The sequence below is a fragment of the Caretta caretta genome, chromosome 12 (genome assembly GCF_965140235.1).
Source record: "Caretta caretta isolate rCarCar2 chromosome 12, rCarCar1.hap1, whole genome shotgun sequence".
In the NCBI taxonomy this organism is placed as follows: Eukaryota; Metazoa; Chordata; order Testudines; family Cheloniidae; genus Caretta; species Caretta caretta.
This window is the reverse complement of record NC_134217.1, coordinates 25517169-25535013: the sequence shown is the minus strand read 5'-3', so window position 1 is coordinate 25535013 and position 17845 is coordinate 25517169. Positions and strand designations below refer to the sequence as shown.

Genomic DNA, 17845 nt, shown 5'->3' with positions numbered 1-17845 from the left:
ATTCATGTATATTTGCTCTGTCTGTGAACTTGACTTTATCATGAATACAGATATAAGAGTCAGCAGCATGTCTGACCCAAATGTAGGCAAGGTTCAAAGATAGTCTAAGTCTTCTTATAGCAAATATCCTGGAGCAACATACTCAACCTTCAGGACAAGGTGCTGAAGGTGTCTGTCTAGATCAACCCTTGCTGACCAAGTTTTGGAGCAGCCTGGGTTTGATATGTTACAAAGATCCTCCTGGCAATCATCAAAAGGTCAGTGGAGGCCAGAAATCCTTGCCTTGGTTCTTTAATGAATCAACCCAAGTGACAGGCTTGAAATTCAACCTGAATCTCTAAGTGAGGTGCTAAGTATTTCAGGACTCAGGGAGGTATTGTTATAGGAATAGTTTACAAGAGAAATGCTCTCAAACCCTGATATTGAAAAGTAAATATAGTTTCCCCTAGTGGGAGTGGGTTAGAGGTAGTTTTAATTAAAAAAAAGGAACGACTTGCATTTCAAAGTCTGAGTGGTAGGAGGGTGAAGGAAGGAGTGAGATGCCAGAATATGAACTGAAGACCTCTATTCACAGTTCGGACATCTGCTGCAGCAGCCTCCATCTACTGCTTCAACTATAACTGTGTGTAGCTTTGAAAGTTTTGCAAAGGACTGGCAGGCCATTCCATGGAGGCTAGCATCTCCAAGTTTCCTCCACCTCACAGAAGTCTGGAAGTTGTATCATATTACAAGATGGATCTGAGATACAGGCTACATCTATTCAAGTACTTTTATACAAAGGATTTTAGGTGCAGCTCAAACATTTGTCTCAACACCTAAGTGGCTTCATCACTGATTAAACTAAATTCCATTACCATTAAAGTTAGTGGTTGCATCTCTGATCTTAATGTGACAGATCCAACATTTGCCAACGTGTACAGCATGTGTTTCGGCAGGAGTTGGCTCTGCTCCAGAGCTTGTTTAGAACTGACACTGGGAAGGGCTGTTATGTGTTCAGTTATGTAATTTAAGCACATTATACTTACATCATTAGCAGAAAGAAGAAGCCACTCTCTGGCTGTTTCTGCATTGGTAATAGTTTCTTGGGTGGTGAAAGTCTGCACAGTAGAAAAAGATCTTTTACTACAGTCACATTCACAGAAAGTACATGAAGTCTGTATGTGTTTAAGGAATGCAAGACAAGATTAGGCTACCAAAACATCCAATTGTTCCAGCTAGTCAGAGCAGAGTAACCCTAAATTTATATAACAGCAGCAGCTTGATTTCAAGGAAGAATGTACCCACTGTGCATGCAGATATTGGTATTTCTAGGTGCACACCTAATTTCACATTAACATTGGGCTGAGGACACAAGGAATATTTAGGAATTTTTTTTTGGCAGGTACATCAGTTTTAGCTGATGTAATTGATATTTGAAGGAGGGCATAAACTGTTTGGACTACAATTTCCACTTTAAGACTAGTGGTGACTTCTAACTGAAAACTTAAATTGGGAAAACCACACAGATTGTTAGCTCTATTTGTTTTTGTTCCCATCTCTCACATTTGGGACACTTTATTCTACTTAGTTTCTGTTAACACTCTTGCCATAACTTCATTTTGCTGATTAAAGAAAATAAGAGTTCCTGCTTTATGAAGTGTGAAAACAAGGTCAGTCATGCAATTCTTCTAGGATTAGCTTCAGCCATTCTGATTTACTCAACCATCACAATATAGCTTTAAGGATGAGCATTACATTCATTTTACTCCCATCCATCTCCGAAATTATTTTGTTATAGAACATGCATTTGTTGAGAAACTTAAAAAATACCATTCGTTCCCCTCCGAACATATCCAATTATCTAACTACAATCTGGCAAATAAACTGAACTGTTACTCTTTCAATCTGGCAATATTTTGAGCTTTTGAACCGTGATGATTGAACTCAATTACGCACAAAACAATGCTAGTGGTCATTTTGAAGTTTCCTTCTTACTGCATACATTTTAGTTGAAGGTCTGTGTTACTGCCAAGTTGAGATAATGAGCAAAACAAGCAAAGCAAGGTCAGCATTACACACATGGTAATTTGTTAGGGATTGTGCCTTTAAAACCAATGGGGTTCTGTTCTGCTTTAGAAATGAAGGGACCTTAGTCATACAACTATGAAATTTGTCTCCATCAACTTCCTCAGGCAAGACAGAAGCCAGTATGTTTTAGTTAGTATTCCCAAAAAGGAACAAAAACACAAAATAAAGACAAGACCCTCCCAGCCATTATGTTCATGAATTAAGGCAAGCCATCCTCAAGCAGCATTCTAGAAATGCAGTTATAGTAAGTTTATGTTGAAGTGCAAAACTGAAATTGTACAGATTGCTTACAAATTGACAAAATATTATGCTGGCAATTCGTAGCTTCTACAATGTTTACGGTGATCAAGAAATTTAACGTTTTGAGTTCTTTGTGGGCCCAGACTTGTCCATTTTGTGTTCGTATAGAGCTTAGCACAGCGGGGTCTGGTTCTGAGGGACTATCACAATACAAAAAAGTAATATAGAATAGCATTCTGTAACATTGGTCACAGTAGCTGCTTAAAGAAGATCTTTAAGTGTACCGTACTTTGTGTAGGATCTATTATCATCAAGAACCAAAAATATACAATTGGGTAAAACTAGGTTCTAACAAATAGGAAAAATGCAGCAAAGATATTGCAAAATGTTAAACCTGATCTTGAATTTTAAAAGAACTAGCCACATGGGATCACAAATTCCATTTATGGGATATTGGACACTGAGACAAGACTTTTTGGGTATGGCTCAATTAAGCATTGTTTTTGGACACATCCCATTCATTTAAACATCTGGAGAAGTTAATATTTTCATAGAATTGTAGAACAGGAAGGGACCTCAAGAGGTCTTCTAGTTCAGCCCCTTGCACTCAAGGCAGGACCAAGTATTATCTACCATCCCTGGCAGGTGCCTGTCTAACCTGCTCTTAACCTCCAATTACAGATTCCACAACCTCTCTAGGCAATTTATTCCAGTGTTTAACTACCATGACAGTTAGGAAGTTTTTCCTAATGTCCAACCTACACCTCCCTTGCTGCAATTTTTATACATTTTGAGTGATCTCCATTCTGACTATTTACAAGTTGAGACAGTCACCTGCTAGTGTTAATATTTTCTATACCTTAGATGCAATGATGAAGAGTGTTGTCTCAGGATTAAGCTCAGCCACGGTTTTGGCTATATGAGTACCATCAATGTTGGATACAAACCAGACACGAGGGCCTCCCTTGGAATATGGTTTCAGGGCTTCAGTCACCATAACGGGGCCCTGGAAAGAATCAATATAGTTAGGTTGTAAAATCTTCGCTGCACACGCGCACAAGTCACAAAACGTTATGCAGGAGTCAGTACTTGAGAGCTTACCAAATCTGAGCCACCAATCCCAATATTGACCACATCGGTAATTGCCTTTCCAGTGTAGCCTTTCCATTCTCCACTACGAACTTTCTGCAGTTTAAATACACAGATATTAATTAAGGTTAAGTTACAATGACTACAATATCAAGACCATCATTTATGTCTAGATTAAGGTCACAAATACTCCTAGGAGATTCTCCCAAAAGGTTTTCCTTTTAAACAAGGAAATACTAAGAACCAAATGCACAGCTAAAAAGTAAATCCATAAAAACAAAAAAGGATTTAGAGTTTTTATTAAAAAAGACTATCATTGTGGACACAAATATACTAACTTATAAAGGGCAAAGGTCAGCCTTTACATATGCACATACTCCCCTTACTCAACTCCAACTGGAGCAGCACATATTTTTCACAAGACTGAATAGGACCCTTACTATAGAGCAGTGACAAACGTTACTTTACAAACGTAAAGCTTCATATAGGCCAATGATTTCCTCATACCACAGCCGAAGTACTGCATACTAATACCAGTGCCTAAGTCTACAAGAACAGAATATAAGACTTCTGTGTTCCATCATGGCAATTACAATAATTATGAATGTTAAAGAGGAGGAACATCAAAGGAGCAACTCAAATTAAAAATCTATATAATAACAAGAGGATTCTAAGCTATTAAATTCTGGTTTGCATTTGAACTTAAATTCAGAGGAGTTTGGATCTGAAGTTCTGCACTGGGCCTCTAATTAAAGTAAGTAGGTTTTGCTAGATATAATAGAACACTGGTTCTAAAAAGTGTCATGTGTATACAAGATTTATGTCTAAACAAAATATTCAAAGGTTTTCCATTGTACACAGGTCTTCTATTAAGAGAATCAGTTCTGTGCTTCAGCCCTACTCGGTCTGCCAGCTACTGAAAGTTTTGAATAAAAGCTGTCAAACTGGTATACCACCAAAATAGCAACCTTCGTTTGCCCATCATTGACCACCTGTGCATTAATCCCACTCATTGCACAGAGCAAAGCTTGCAAACATGAGCAACATCCACTACCAGGGAGAGCGGAAAATGAAACCCAATTCTAAAGCTATTTCTTTTCTGCAATCAGATTAATCATCGGAGCTCCAATTATTCTAATACTTTCTCCCCAGACATGCTTTGTGAAGATGATGCTCTACTGAAGAAAAACTTGTAGACGTACCAAGTTAAGTAACAATTTATAGCAGTACCAAGTTAAGTAACAATTTATAGCAATCTCAGCTACAGGCTACTTTAAAAAAAAAAAGAGCCACCACTTAAACCATAGCCTCTTAAAACCATGTTAAGGAACCATATTTTTTGCCTTCATAGAGAAGACTAAATCAAGCATCCTTTAGTTTCCACCACTACAAGGAAGATTAAAATGATGTTTAAACATGATTATTTTGGTCACTCAGAGGGGCTCTGGTCTGCATGCGAAGTGCCCAATTGCTAGCTCTGAAGATTGAAGTCCATATCTGCAAAAGAGGTATGGCATAGGCAGCAATAGACGCTTCCTCACACTATACCACCAGTACATTTTAATCCTGCCCAGGAAGGAGACCTTATAAGGGATAAAAGACTGAGCTTCTACAGCCCATTCAGTTCTTAATTGTGGGCTGAGGCTGCCAACAAAAGGTGCCAATTAGTGTCAGTTATTTTGGTTTGGGCACTTCTCCACTGGGAGCTGGATCTATTCCCAACTCATTTCACATAGGCCACCCAGCAGTCATCAGGCCAGGGTAACTTTTGGTCATGACCATCTGGGCAGGATTTACAATGACAGCTTCATGAACAAAGGTTTACCCCATCATCATCTCTGAACCTCACTGATGTGTTTAAGATACCTAGAACAGTGTATATTGATCAACCCTCATCAAGCATCTGAGTTTGGCATTCAGGCATATGAAATGCATCCAAATCTTAAGCTAACACCCACTTTGTTTTCCATGTTTGTTCCTAGCCAACTGTTCTTAAAGATTGTCACTACAAAAGTGAGTGTCTAGAACTAGTTTGATAGACATCTACATTTTAAATGTTGTGCTGTACTAAACCAAAGACAAATAGTCATTTATGATTTGAGAGTAGAAGATGTATGGTTTAGACTAGCCAGGGAGCATACCAAAGAATTCTTACACTGTTAAGTTGCAAACAAATAGAGTTGACTCTTACATATACCTTATGAAAGGCCAAGATGCTCCAGGAAAATGGCTGTGTGATTAGAAGAGACCATGGAAAGAGTCCAAGACACCTTCTACAATACACTGTAGAATTGTTGGAGCACCTGTCAAGTGACAAGTGAGCTGGGAGCCTCCTGACTGCACTCATGTTAGCAAATAATGACTTTAAGGGGGAAGTTCCTTCTAGACAAACATTTCTACAGTAAATGAGATACGACCAAGTGATTAAGAAATTAGTAAGGGAAGGGAGAAGTCATTAGGTGTTTGGTGCCTAACTGCCATTTGTGCCCAATATTTATATAATTGGAACTCACAAGTTATGAAGGAGGATAAAATATTATTGTAAACAAAACAGTTTAAATGCAAACTCAGGAAAGTGTTTTTCTAGCAAGTCTTGTTCAGAAAAAGTAACCATTCCTGGAAGACACGTACAGATATGGATCCATTTTGTTCATGCAGCTACTACTGTCCCTCATTTAGACTTGTTAGGTACTGTAGTAGTTCATATTATAAGTGCAACAGAACACTGATGCAAAGTACACAGATCAAATCAATCAACTAAGGATTTTATACCTGACAGAAGTGCTTCATCTTGTCCAACACCTTGTTAACTTCTGGGACTACATCTTTGCCATCCACTAATATTGGAACATTGGAGCGATTCCTCAGGGCAATATGAAGCACAGCCCGATTCTGAAACAAGGCAGCATGGGAGACAAACATCATAAAATATTAACTGAGGCAGTTTGGCAGTGTAGATACACAAAACAGCACCCAGAAGGCAGCAATATAACATTAAAGGCTCTGAAGCCTGCCTATCTAAGGACCTCTCAGACTATTAACTTGAAAGTCTTCTACGACTACTAGCCTGCATCTCTCTCTCACTATTTCTAACATGCTCACTGTGGTATCTAAGCACCTGATCAGATTTGACAGAGTTGGTGGAAAACGGTCCAAAAAACTGTCCAAAACTAGAAAAGTATGTAGTATGCATATTAGGCAAACATTAATAGATTGCAATGAGAGATAATGAATTTGAAGTTGTAGTTAAAAGCTTGATCTTTTGATAAAGAATTTTAATGCATTTGCAATTCATACTTCTGCATTAAGCAGAGATTATGGTCTTCAGGATTGAAGATAGTTTTATGATCAACTCCTAGTTGTAGTCAATAACTCAAGGGAGTTATGTACTTTAGCAGTTTCTCAATGACTACAGCAGTAACAGGAAAATACAATATACAGGAAAAGATAAATAAGCATATATAAGTAGCAGCCACGTGACAGGGAAATTGATAGCAGTGGAATAGAAGAACATGCTTAACAGAGAAAGGCCCCCAAATACTCGTGTGATATGTTAGAATTCTAGAGTAGTGCCAAATTCTAATCTCAGATGCACCACACCCTGCTTATATCAGAAGCCAGAATTTGAGTCTTCATCTGCAATGATGAGTTTGTTGCTGCTGTAATCTAGGATGGAGGATTTACAGTTAAACAATTCACCTGGTCAGTGAGGCAAAGCCAACAAGGAAGATATGAACTGCCAAAGTTTATGGGTTAAATTACAGTACTAAAACCAATCTAAGAGAGCTTTGGTGGCTGCTGGGTCAGAAGACTCAGGAGCCTCCTGAGCTACAGTTATGAAGATGCACCCTGTTTTTAAATTGAGGATGAAGGATGGTCCTGGTCATTCTTCGCCATGGAATCAAATATATTAGTACTTGAACTGATTTCTACTTATTTTTATCTTAAAACTTTTCAAATTGATAAATACTGCATTTGAAGAGATTTATTTCTGGTGCAGTGACCACTAAACAGTAGCTTACCATCCAAGTTAACACTCATTTGGGATGTACACATGACATTGCTATGCATGGGTGCACTAAATAGGACTTTTGCATACATGCACACCAGGCAGACAAGACCTCCAGCATCAAAATATAGATCAACCTTAAATGTGGTCAGCTTGTTTAGATTTAGAACATTCTCTAAATTAGAGTACAAGTCAATTCTGAATCTTTATTGCTTTGGACATGTTAAATATTTCTGTTTGATGGTATCCCTTTTAAAATCAGAAGTGTTCTGATTACTTAAAAGATTTGACATGATGTTCTGCTTGGCCAGATAGAGTGTAAATTAAACACAGATCTGTTCCAGGTCACCCATCTGATATAGTTCTGCCAACTATAAAGGAGACCTAGGAGTCTGATAAATGCAAGTGTTCCTGGACTCAAAGTGTTTTGCATTACTACCTCTTACCATAGCAGCCCTTGAAGTAGGGCATAAGTACTGGAGGCCAAGCAGGGAACCAAGTCCACTCCTCTAAAATAATGTTACCTCAGAATATAGTTCTCTGGTGAACACTTATCTTGACTGGTATATTGTTCCAAGGCAGGGAAGAGAGCAACCTCATAAGGAGTAGTCAAAATGGACTACCTTGTGATAAGCCACAGGCTCCTTATGCCAAATTGAGCCTCCGAGGGAGGCAGAACCTCAACACCCACCCCTCACACCAATCCCTAGATAGTTAATAAAAATCAAGAGCTGAATGGGGCAGAGCTGTCCCCTGCTCAGCCAAAATAATCTTTGAAAGCAGGGTGCTCCCACCTGGGGCTGCATGACTGCACATGGGAGGGATGAACAATCACAATGACTTTGAAACTCTGAAGGAGAAAAATAGTAATTTCATTCTGAACTTGGACCAGTGAACTCTCCCAAGCATCATTTCTGAATTACTGGTCAGAATTCAAAGAAAAGGTTTGATGGGCACAAAGACCCAATTTTCAGACAGTTGAAATACGAGGTCTGCACATATGCAATTGCAAGTACAAACTGGCTAAATTCCTATTTCTGGGTCCAAACACAGACTTCAGCTTTCTGAAGAGTTAGGTTTTAAAATGGTCTGTAGTCATTCTAGCCACTGAAGTTTTAACTGCTTGCCTTTAATATTAAAAAAAAAGGGCAGGCAAAGCCTTAGCTGGAGCTAAAAAAGGACAAAAGTAAAACAATTAAGGGCAATGGATTAATACAGAAAGGGAGGAAAAACTGCCTTTCCAAAGCTGCTTTATCTGGACATGACAAAACACCTCTACAAACACTCAATACTCACAAGCAAAATATAATACAACTGCTGAGCTCTTCGAAGCAAAGTGTTTAATAGTGTCTCTGCAAGTTCACAGAGAATGAACACAAGCAAATAACTTCCATCAGAAAAGCTCTAAAATGTGAAAGGAACTTTAATATTTAAGATAACCCTCTTGGTTGAGCTACTTTGTAGATCAGATTTTCTTCCATTCTCAATTTAAAAACAAAACAAAACACCACCATGAGTAGCTACTTAATTTGTTTTATCCAACCTAACTAAAGTCCTATGCAGCACACCACCAACTTTGAGCAACAGTGTGTTCTAATGAGCCTGGATACAGTGATCACTTTCACACTTAGAAAAAAGGGAAGGTCTTTGTTCTCTTGATGCAATAGGTGGCTAGTTCCCAAAAAACTGGGTTTATAACTGCCACGGACAAGTATCCTCAACAGCACAAAGCAGAAGTTGTTACACAGTTCTTACTAGAAGTTCTTGTGTCATTTGCCAAGCTTTACCACGACTAGTCTTAAGCAGAAACAAAGAAAGTGTCCCCTTGCATCTAATATCTGACATGGGGCAGGGTATGAGCTCTGTAATTCATCAGTTGGTCCCATCTCCATTCTCCAGCAGAATGCCTTTAGAACCAGGCCAGTGTGGGAAACCATTTCTGGTCCAGTTTCCTCCACTTCCAGCAGCTTGGGGCCCAGTAAACTGTAAGGCTGGTCTCCAGCTCTCCACCCCACCTCAGTTGCCATTGATGTCACTACTTGTTTTTGTCTTCTCCTCAGAGCCTGTGTGTATGGTGTGATGAACATGAGCAAAGAAATAAATACTATCACCACATTTAATAGTTCAATGCCCATAAGTAGCCATGTGGTAGTAATTTCCAGCCCCACACCCCTCCAGCATAAATATGCATAACCTAGGTCAGTGGTTCTCAACCAGGGAATGTATACCCCTGAGGGTATGCAGAGGCCTTCCAGCAGGTACATCAAATCATCTAGATATTTGCCTAGTTTTACAAGAGGCTATATAAAAAGCACTAGTGCAGTCAGTGCAAACTAAAATTTCATACAATGACTTGTTTATACTGATCTATATACACCACACACTGAAATGTAAGTACAATATTTATATTCCAGTTGATTTATTTTATAGTTATATGGTAAAAATGAGGAAGTAAACAATTTTTCAGTAATAGTGTGCTGTGACACTTCTATATTTTTAGGTCTGATTTTGTAAGCAAGTAGTTTTTAAGTGGTGTAACTTGGGGGTACACAAGACAAATCAGACTCCTGAAAGGGGTACAGTAGTCTGGAAAGGTTGAGAGCTACTGACCTAGGCGATATAGCCACAGACAGAAATAAACCTTACCTCAGTGAAGTTGATCTTCTCTCCAGTGAACATTTGCTCCCTAGCATTTTCGACACCCCTTGACTTTGCCTGAGAAGGGTAAAAAAAAAAATTATATCATTCACTTAAGGGAAGAAGAAACTAACCCCTCCCAGATAGGCCCAACTGCATCAGAAAGACAATTTCTTCCATAAAAACTAACTGGCTACAAGAGTTATATTATCTGCCAGTAGTTTACAACTGTAAGAGTTCTTTCTCCTATTTTAAAGGAAATTGGTTAGAGGGTGTTTGTTCACTGAAGGGAGAGTGGTATAGGTGAAACTGACACGACAATCTCAACTTTTTAAAATTACTCGTTTCATCTTGTTATCAACAATACACCAGTCAATAGCCTATTTATTTATTTTAATAAACAGAAAAGTGATTGAAAGTAATTTTTTCCTGCAGGTCCAAATTTCTGTTAGTACTTCCAAATATGATGCATCACAGATACAAGACTGTCTTGGTCTTTCATCTAACTAAGTAGCCAGGGAGAATGGTAAACCTGATCACCACACTGAACTGAGGTTATCCAGGCAAATCTTTTCAGAAATGACAGTCCTGAAGCTTTCAGATGACTATTTAAGCAACAAAGGATGTTTCATGCATCACTTTTAAACTGCGGATATAATTCTGTTAAGGACTTGACACTTGTACTAATTTAGTTTGGTTCTTTTTTTATATATAATGTAAACAAAGTTTGTTGTTCTTTAAGAGACCTGCACTGATCTTTAAGAGCATCTGATTGACAGGAGAAACATTTTTGGCTCCACAAACTGATATTTCATTACATCGGAATGGCCCAATTGTTATATGGTTAATGCCAGCATGTAGACACAGATTGGGCTGTGGTGGTGATTTGAGGCAGCTCTCAGATATACTCCCCCACTAGACTGTACAAAAGCCCTCTGCCAGTGCTCTGCAGCTAGGGAGCAGATAACAGTCATCTTTCATGGCATAATCTTCCCATTCTCAATTCCATGAGGAGTCCCAACTTGTATTAATGCAGACATCAGTATTATCTTCTGTTGGTTGCTCTGCTGCACAGCCAAACCCCTCCTGAGGTGGGTAGCGACGTGGGGCTCATGGTCAGTGAGGAGGCTTTGGTAGAATAGCTCCTTACAGAGTCACGTTGCCTTGGGGCCAGAAAGCAAAGCTGTGAAGCTATCCCTAGGATGGTCTGCAGGTTTCATGGGCTTGATGTCTACAAATCCTTGTGAAGAGAGGAAACTATCTACTCTTGAGAGCTGGGCTGAAGTTTTCCCAACTCCCAATAGGCACCCAAATACTCTTGATAATCTTGACTTTTATGTCCTGTGCTAGAACCAACTGTGCCAGGAAGGATTTAGCTCTGCATTTTTCTACAACTTATTTTCATCTTTCGATAGATCAGGGTGAACATAAGGAATTACCAGTTCTATCAGCATCTTCATGACCTCTTCTGTAACAAGGTTCTTCGAATAATCCACCAAGATATCCCCATGATCAGTATTCAGAGTCACACTGCCAACAGAGATGGTTTGTTAAATTGCAAGTTCCTACAGAGATATTATTTTATGCATGCAAGTAAGAGAGATTACCCAAATAATTTGGACCCCAAATCTACAAAAGCTAATAAGAACAGCCAAAGGGACAGTTTTGCCCAAACACATTTCATAAGAGGATTTACTAGATACTAAACAGTTTAATTGGACTATAATTTTCCAAATATAGCGTCCATTTTCTCCTTGGAGAGTTTAAATAGAATGAAGTCTATTAAACAGTGTTAGAAACAATCATATTGACATTTAGGCCAATCATTTCAATAAAAACAACAAGATGAAAAAAAAAAAATCAAGTCAAGGATTCATATTCATTCCAGCAGCAAAGTGTGACAAAAGCAAGCCTGCTCAACAACAAAAACAAAACACACACACACACGACAACTAACTAATACAATCCCAAGTATAAAAAAAATGCACTCTGCTCCATTCAGTATTAATCTCATTTGTGAGTTGTGTAATCTAATCCTCACTGTCCAGCGGAGTGCTCCAAATTACTTAACTAACCCTTGTTTGAAGAATATAGTCTAAATCTCAGAAGATCAGCATTTTTAGCCTTAGATCTGTTGAAGGCTGCAACATGAAGACGTGTTTATTAGAAGTAGCACCAAGACAAGTCATGTATTGCCATGCATTTAGTCTTCTTGGAAAATGGACTACTTTATTAGCCCCTTGCTGTAGTAGGAAGCGCTAATTATTCCATACCCCAAATTATTCCATACCCCATCCAAAGCAACAGAATCCTCCAGTCATATACATCCTAATTTTCTTTGCACTGGGTACTACTTTTACAGCACACTTCTCCTGTGTAGGGGGAAAACTCATAAAACTGTTTCCTATTACTCATTCCAACACTAGCAAACAGTGTTTCTACCCAAGGAATCTTGCTTCCCTATGCTATGCTATTTTTCTTTTGCTCCAGGTGCTGCGCACCCACAAATCCCATTGAAGTCAATGGAAGCTGCAGGTACTCAACACCTCTCAGGATCAAAATCTACATTGTTCACTATTATCTCCTGTGTCTTTCTGCAGCAAGCTTTCCTTTCCCCAGTGTCTGAACACAATTTATATACTATTTTGGAGTACACAGCTATGCTAGGAATCTAACAAGAGCAAATTAAGACATAGCCCCTAGCCCAAATAAATGTGATGTGACACAACAAGCAAGGGCCATAAACAGGGAGGGTGGAGCAAGATGGGGAGATGCAGGACTAAGGTTATTATTGTAACATCAGTAACTCAATCAGGCATGTACATCTGGGTCCAATAATTTAGTATTTTTTGTTTCTTTCTCCCCCTAATCCTATCAGAACTAAGATTACTGTACAGATTTGAATGAGGAAAGGAAGATATTTTGGCAAAAAGCTTTAGGATACCATCAAAGAGAAGATCAGGCAGGCATCAGAAAAGCAGATAGTAAGACTGAAGTAGAAAAAGAATTGTAGCAATACAACATACTACAGTCTGATCAGCCTGTTCTACCACACTTTATATACTTTTCTAATGCTGGGTCTAGGTTTCCAGTTTCCTCAGGTTAAGTATGCTTAACTCTTGGGCCTGGTCACCACAGTTTTTGTACTGCAAAACTATCAACTATTTTGGTTAGGAGGTGTTACTTAGGCACTAAAAGTAATAACTGCATCTGTTCTAAGGGCCAGCAAAGAATGGGGCCCCATTTACTAGGCACTGTATAAATACAGTAATAGACAGATCATGCCCCAAAGCGCTTACAATCTAAATTGACAAGACAGAGTGGGGGAAGGGTATAACACACAAGCAAAGTGAACAATGCGATGGCAGCAAGTGTCATTAGCTTCACATTTTATTTTGGTGGGGGAAGTAAGTTGGAGTGGATCAGCTAAATGGAAAGAAAGTGAAAGGAGAGGAAACATTGAAGGGAAGTGGGGAGAGGAATATGGGCAAGGGGAGAACAGAGTAAGAGGGGCAGGTGTGGGTTAAGCTGAGGTGATGCAATCGTGAGGGAGAAGGTTAGAGAAAGCAGCCAGTCAGCACAGGGCAGAGAAAGTCCCGTCAAAACTGTAGAAAGTTCTCTGCATGTCTGAAAGGTCCCTGCTGCTGCTGCTACAGCTACTCCTACCAACTGGAGTCTCTGGCTGGTTTTTCCTCTACACTTTTAGATATACAATCCCTAGTGTGGCTGCAGTTATCCTGGTATAAAGGTGCTTACACCAATATAGCTTGCTATAAACACCTTTATACAGGTGAAGCTTGCTATATTTGTATAGATACCTTCTAATCATTTAACTACATCCACATTAGGGGATGTACAGTTCTAAACAGATTGAGCTAAAGTAGTATAAAACCTGTTGAGACAAGCTCTTTAAGAAGGTACATTTTATATAGGTTTGTCACATTTTTAATTTGATACTAAATTGCTTTATGCACCCAAAGTTTGAACCTACTTTACTAACAAAATATCATGCCCTTTTGTATATCAATAGATTTTTCATGATTTAAAGGAATTCTAAGAACAATCTCAGACTACAATTAAGCACAAGGAAGTTGCAACAGAGACTATATTCTAGTCAATGTATGGTAAACTTAACTTCACATCCTTGAAACTTGGGCTCCCTGTATTCTACAGAAGTATTTTATTTATTCATGGGGGGAGGGAGAATCAACCTTAGACCTAGAAAATTAAGTATCCCAGACAAAGATTTTAGTTACTAAAAATGGAGAAATTCTTTGAAACTAGTCATTCATAATGCTTTCCCTGTTCAGACGAATGAAGGGGAACTTCCCAAATTTATCTTTTATATAAGAGACGATTGGATCATTGTAGCTGCTGCGGGCTACCACAACAAATCTAACTACCACCCACACCTCATCTGGAGTATGAAGGGATATAATGTAATTTTATTTTAAACCTACTTAAGAGTATGTGACTCTTAGAAGAAATCCAAAAAACCCTACAGATCAATAATGTTCTGCTACAGTGCACATTTTGCAATGCAGCATTTATTAGATGGTGCTACCCACATGAAAACAATGACTTGTCACATAAGCCACGTCCACACTTAAGTGATGTAACAGTTTCTTGTAAAGCCATTACCATGGTACCATACAGAATATTGGTCTCCCCCCCCCTACAATGTTAAATATAAAGAAGCCATTTGGAACCTTGAATCCATCATTGCTCAAATTCCCAGGCGACTTGTAATGCTTTCCGACCCATACACACTAATAGTTAGCCAAGAGGCTCTCTGTTCTTTTCTGATGTATACCTTACTACAGTCATTTATGTCTTTGTAATCGCCAAGCTATATTACAGCAATGCACTCTACTTAGGGCTATCTTTGAGAAGCACTCAAACTTCAGCTGGTGCAAAATGTAGTAGTCTTTTCTGAGTGGGGCAAGCGGTTATGAACACATACCAGCACTGCATACGCTGCACTGGCTATTTGCTTCAGAAAAGCTCGACTCAGTCTGCAACCTCCACGTAGTTATGATTTGCTGGGGTTATGCTGCTGCCAGCAGTTTTGGTGCTGAACCCTCCACAGCTAGTGGTAGGGTATTCTTAGTGGATAACCCATGCTTCTGGAATCTGCTCCTTCTGTCAGCCTGCCAGAACTAGAGATTGAATTTCAAGGAGCAGTCAACTATGAGCCAGGTGATGGATTAACTGCTCTCAGCATTTGTCAAAAGACTTATGCATTTTTTGTTTAAGAGTTCAAATTCATGTGACATTGTGGGAAGTGTTCATACTTGCCTCCAACTATGAAGTATGCCAAACTAAACTGCAAATGTGACCTTTTCTCAGGCAGGTGTGCAGCAAAGGAGGAGTATGAATGTAACAAACATGGACAGACATTCTATGCTATCCTATTAGGCATGTAAAGAAGGAATGAAACAATAGGTGTTCTGGATTTTAAAAGGATGTATATTTTATTGATCTCATTTCAACTTTATTTTAAGTAGTCACACCTCTAGACACCCCTGCCCTCCTCTCAACAAAAAAAGAAACTATCAAATTCAGTCCCTAATGCTGTATTAGAGCCAGGGAAACCTTGTAAGCCAGAATGTACTTTCTCTGCTACAAAGAAACTAGAATATTTGTTTTAAAAACTTACAGACTTTAAAGTACAAGGTGACAATCTTGTTACCAGGATCATAGGTGCAACCATTACACAGAAATGAGGATTTAAAAAAGTCTATTCTTTCATCAGCATAGAGAAAGTAGGCATGCAAGAAAGCTCTTCTTGGACACTAATGTGGAGAAATACATCTTGGTCTTCAACATACTCTTTAAAATACTTAAGCCGTTCATAAAGCATGAAGCCCCTTTTCAAGATGATGCCCACAATTAAATCAATCTCCCACCCAAGTGATGCCTGACAGGAAATTATCTGTACACCAAAAGGCAAAAGCTCAGGGTGTCTATTTCTCACCATGATCTACAGAGATCTGAAGAAGCTCAATACTAAATATTTAGCACATGTGTATGTTAATGAATTCTAATCACCCCTGCTAGCCAGGGTAATCATGGCTCCATTCGACAGAGAGGCTGAGCAGCGTTAAACACGGTCTGTGCCTATCCTTGTGCTTCCCCTTCCTGGGTCACAATCCCGTATCGCTCTTGCGGTGTGCTCTGAGTAACTATGGGGGGCACCAAAGGTGCTGGGGGCAGTACTAGGCTCTGCTCAGGGCCAGCCCGGACACCCCGCTGGCTCCGGGGGCCGTTCGGCGCCCTTGTCGCGGGGCTCACCATGACGAAGCAGGCTGATGCGAGAGGCCGAGACACGACGGACCCACAATGCCACTCTCCCCGCCGCAGCCCCGCGCCGTGCTTCCCGGCACGTACCGTGCCGCAAGGAGGAGTCAAGGGCAGGCGGGCAGCCCGCCGAGCCAGGGGGCTCTGCTGGAGCCGTGCCCGAAGAGCACCACCAGCTCTGGGGGGAGACTGCCCCGTCCCCTCCGCGCTGCACTCCCCAGGCGGGCGGGCCGCGGGGACCTAGGCCATTGGGGCCAACTGGTGCGGAGACAGCGCCCCGAGGCGGCTTCCGCTCCCTTGCGGCCCTACTCGGGCAGGTGGCAGGGCCCGGAAACGGCTTCCGCCAAGCCTCCCCGCGGCCCTGAGCGAGCGGGCCCCTGGCGGCGCTGCGCGGCCCGGGCCGGGCCCCGCCGCCTACAGCTCTGGGAGCGGGGGCTGGGAAGGACCCTGCAGCAGCCCCGGCCCCGCTGCCCAGGGAGGGGACCGGTCCGGCGGCGCCCCAGCCGCCCCCCGGGGGCCGGGGTCGTGCCGCTGAGTGGGCCCACCTGAATTTCTGGAAGCGGTCCTTGTCGGCCTCGAAGAGTTGCCTCAGGACGAGCTTGGTGGCGTTCGCCTTGTACCACTCGGCGAGCTTCCTGAAGGCGGGGTCGCTGGAGAGGTCCATGCTGCTAGCGGGCGGCGATGCGGCGGGCAGAGCGGGCGCTGGTGGGGACCGGCGGTTTATAACGGCAGACCCGCCCCTCCAGTGCTGGCCCCGCCCCGGCCCGGCCCCCACAGGCCGGCCTCTTAGCGCGCCGGGTCTGGGCTCCGCTTACACGCGGCTCAGCCCCCGTGGCCGTGATTGGCCTGTGGACGGGGGTCCGCCCGGGCAGGGGCTGGAGCCGTCACAGCGCTCCCTTGGGCGGCGGGCTAACGCCTTTCCCGTTCGCAGCCGCCCCGGCACATCCCTGCAGGTGCGATCCGGGATCCCGCGCACCCAAAGGTTACCGTGAGCGCCTTGCGTGCCCTGCGGACTGTGTGAGCTTCAGCCTGTCACCGAGCCCGCAAGGCGCGGCCTCTCCCTGCTTCTCTCTCTCTCTGGCGCGGCTTCTGCCTTGGATCGAAGTAGACTTAGCTCTGCGGGGACGAGACTAGAGGCGAGGTGTTTGTTCAGACCCTGGCCCAGGTGGGACCTCCCTTCGGACTGGGATCTTTAGATCAGAGGCGGATTTACCGTGAAACAGTGCGGTGGCACGGCGCCCCCAATGACAGCCCACCCCCACCCCCAAAATGCAGGACAAATCTCATCTGACAACCTACCCCTGAGTCCCAGCCGGCGATGCGGCAGAGCTCAGGCAGGCAAGCTGCCTGCCTGCATTCTGTGGCTGGCTGCTGGCACGTCTCTGCGTGCCCCCTGCGGGGTGGAGGTGGCTCTACCTGCTTCCCCCGCCCCATGCAGTGCATGGAGACCCACTGTCCCCATCCCCCCTGAGGGGGTGCACAGAGACATGCCAGCAGCAGGGC

The 17845-nt window shown here is 41.9% G+C and overlaps 1 protein-coding gene across 1 annotated transcript in view; it reads right to left on the bottom strand.

Moving 5' to 3' along the window:
• GPI (glucose-6-phosphate isomerase) overlaps window positions 1-17072 on the bottom strand; it is a 28054-nt gene extending 10982 nt beyond the window's left edge. Inside the window, exons 1-7 of the mRNA XM_048816401.2 lie at window positions 16888-17072; window positions 11482-11572; window positions 10052-10120; window positions 6169-6288; window positions 3409-3492; window positions 3167-3313; window positions 1026-1097 (exon numbers count right to left, since the gene is read on the bottom strand). Of these exons, the coding sequence (XP_048672358.1) occupies window positions 1026-1097; window positions 3167-3313; window positions 3409-3492; window positions 6169-6288; window positions 10052-10120; window positions 11482-11572; window positions 16888-17006 (702 nt within the window). The 5' untranslated portion in view covers window positions 17007-17072. The remainder of the gene's footprint in view (window positions 1-1025; window positions 1098-3166; window positions 3314-3408; window positions 3493-6168; window positions 6289-10051; window positions 10121-11481; window positions 11573-16887) is intronic.
• Between the last annotated feature and the right edge of the window lie 773 nt (window positions 17073-17845).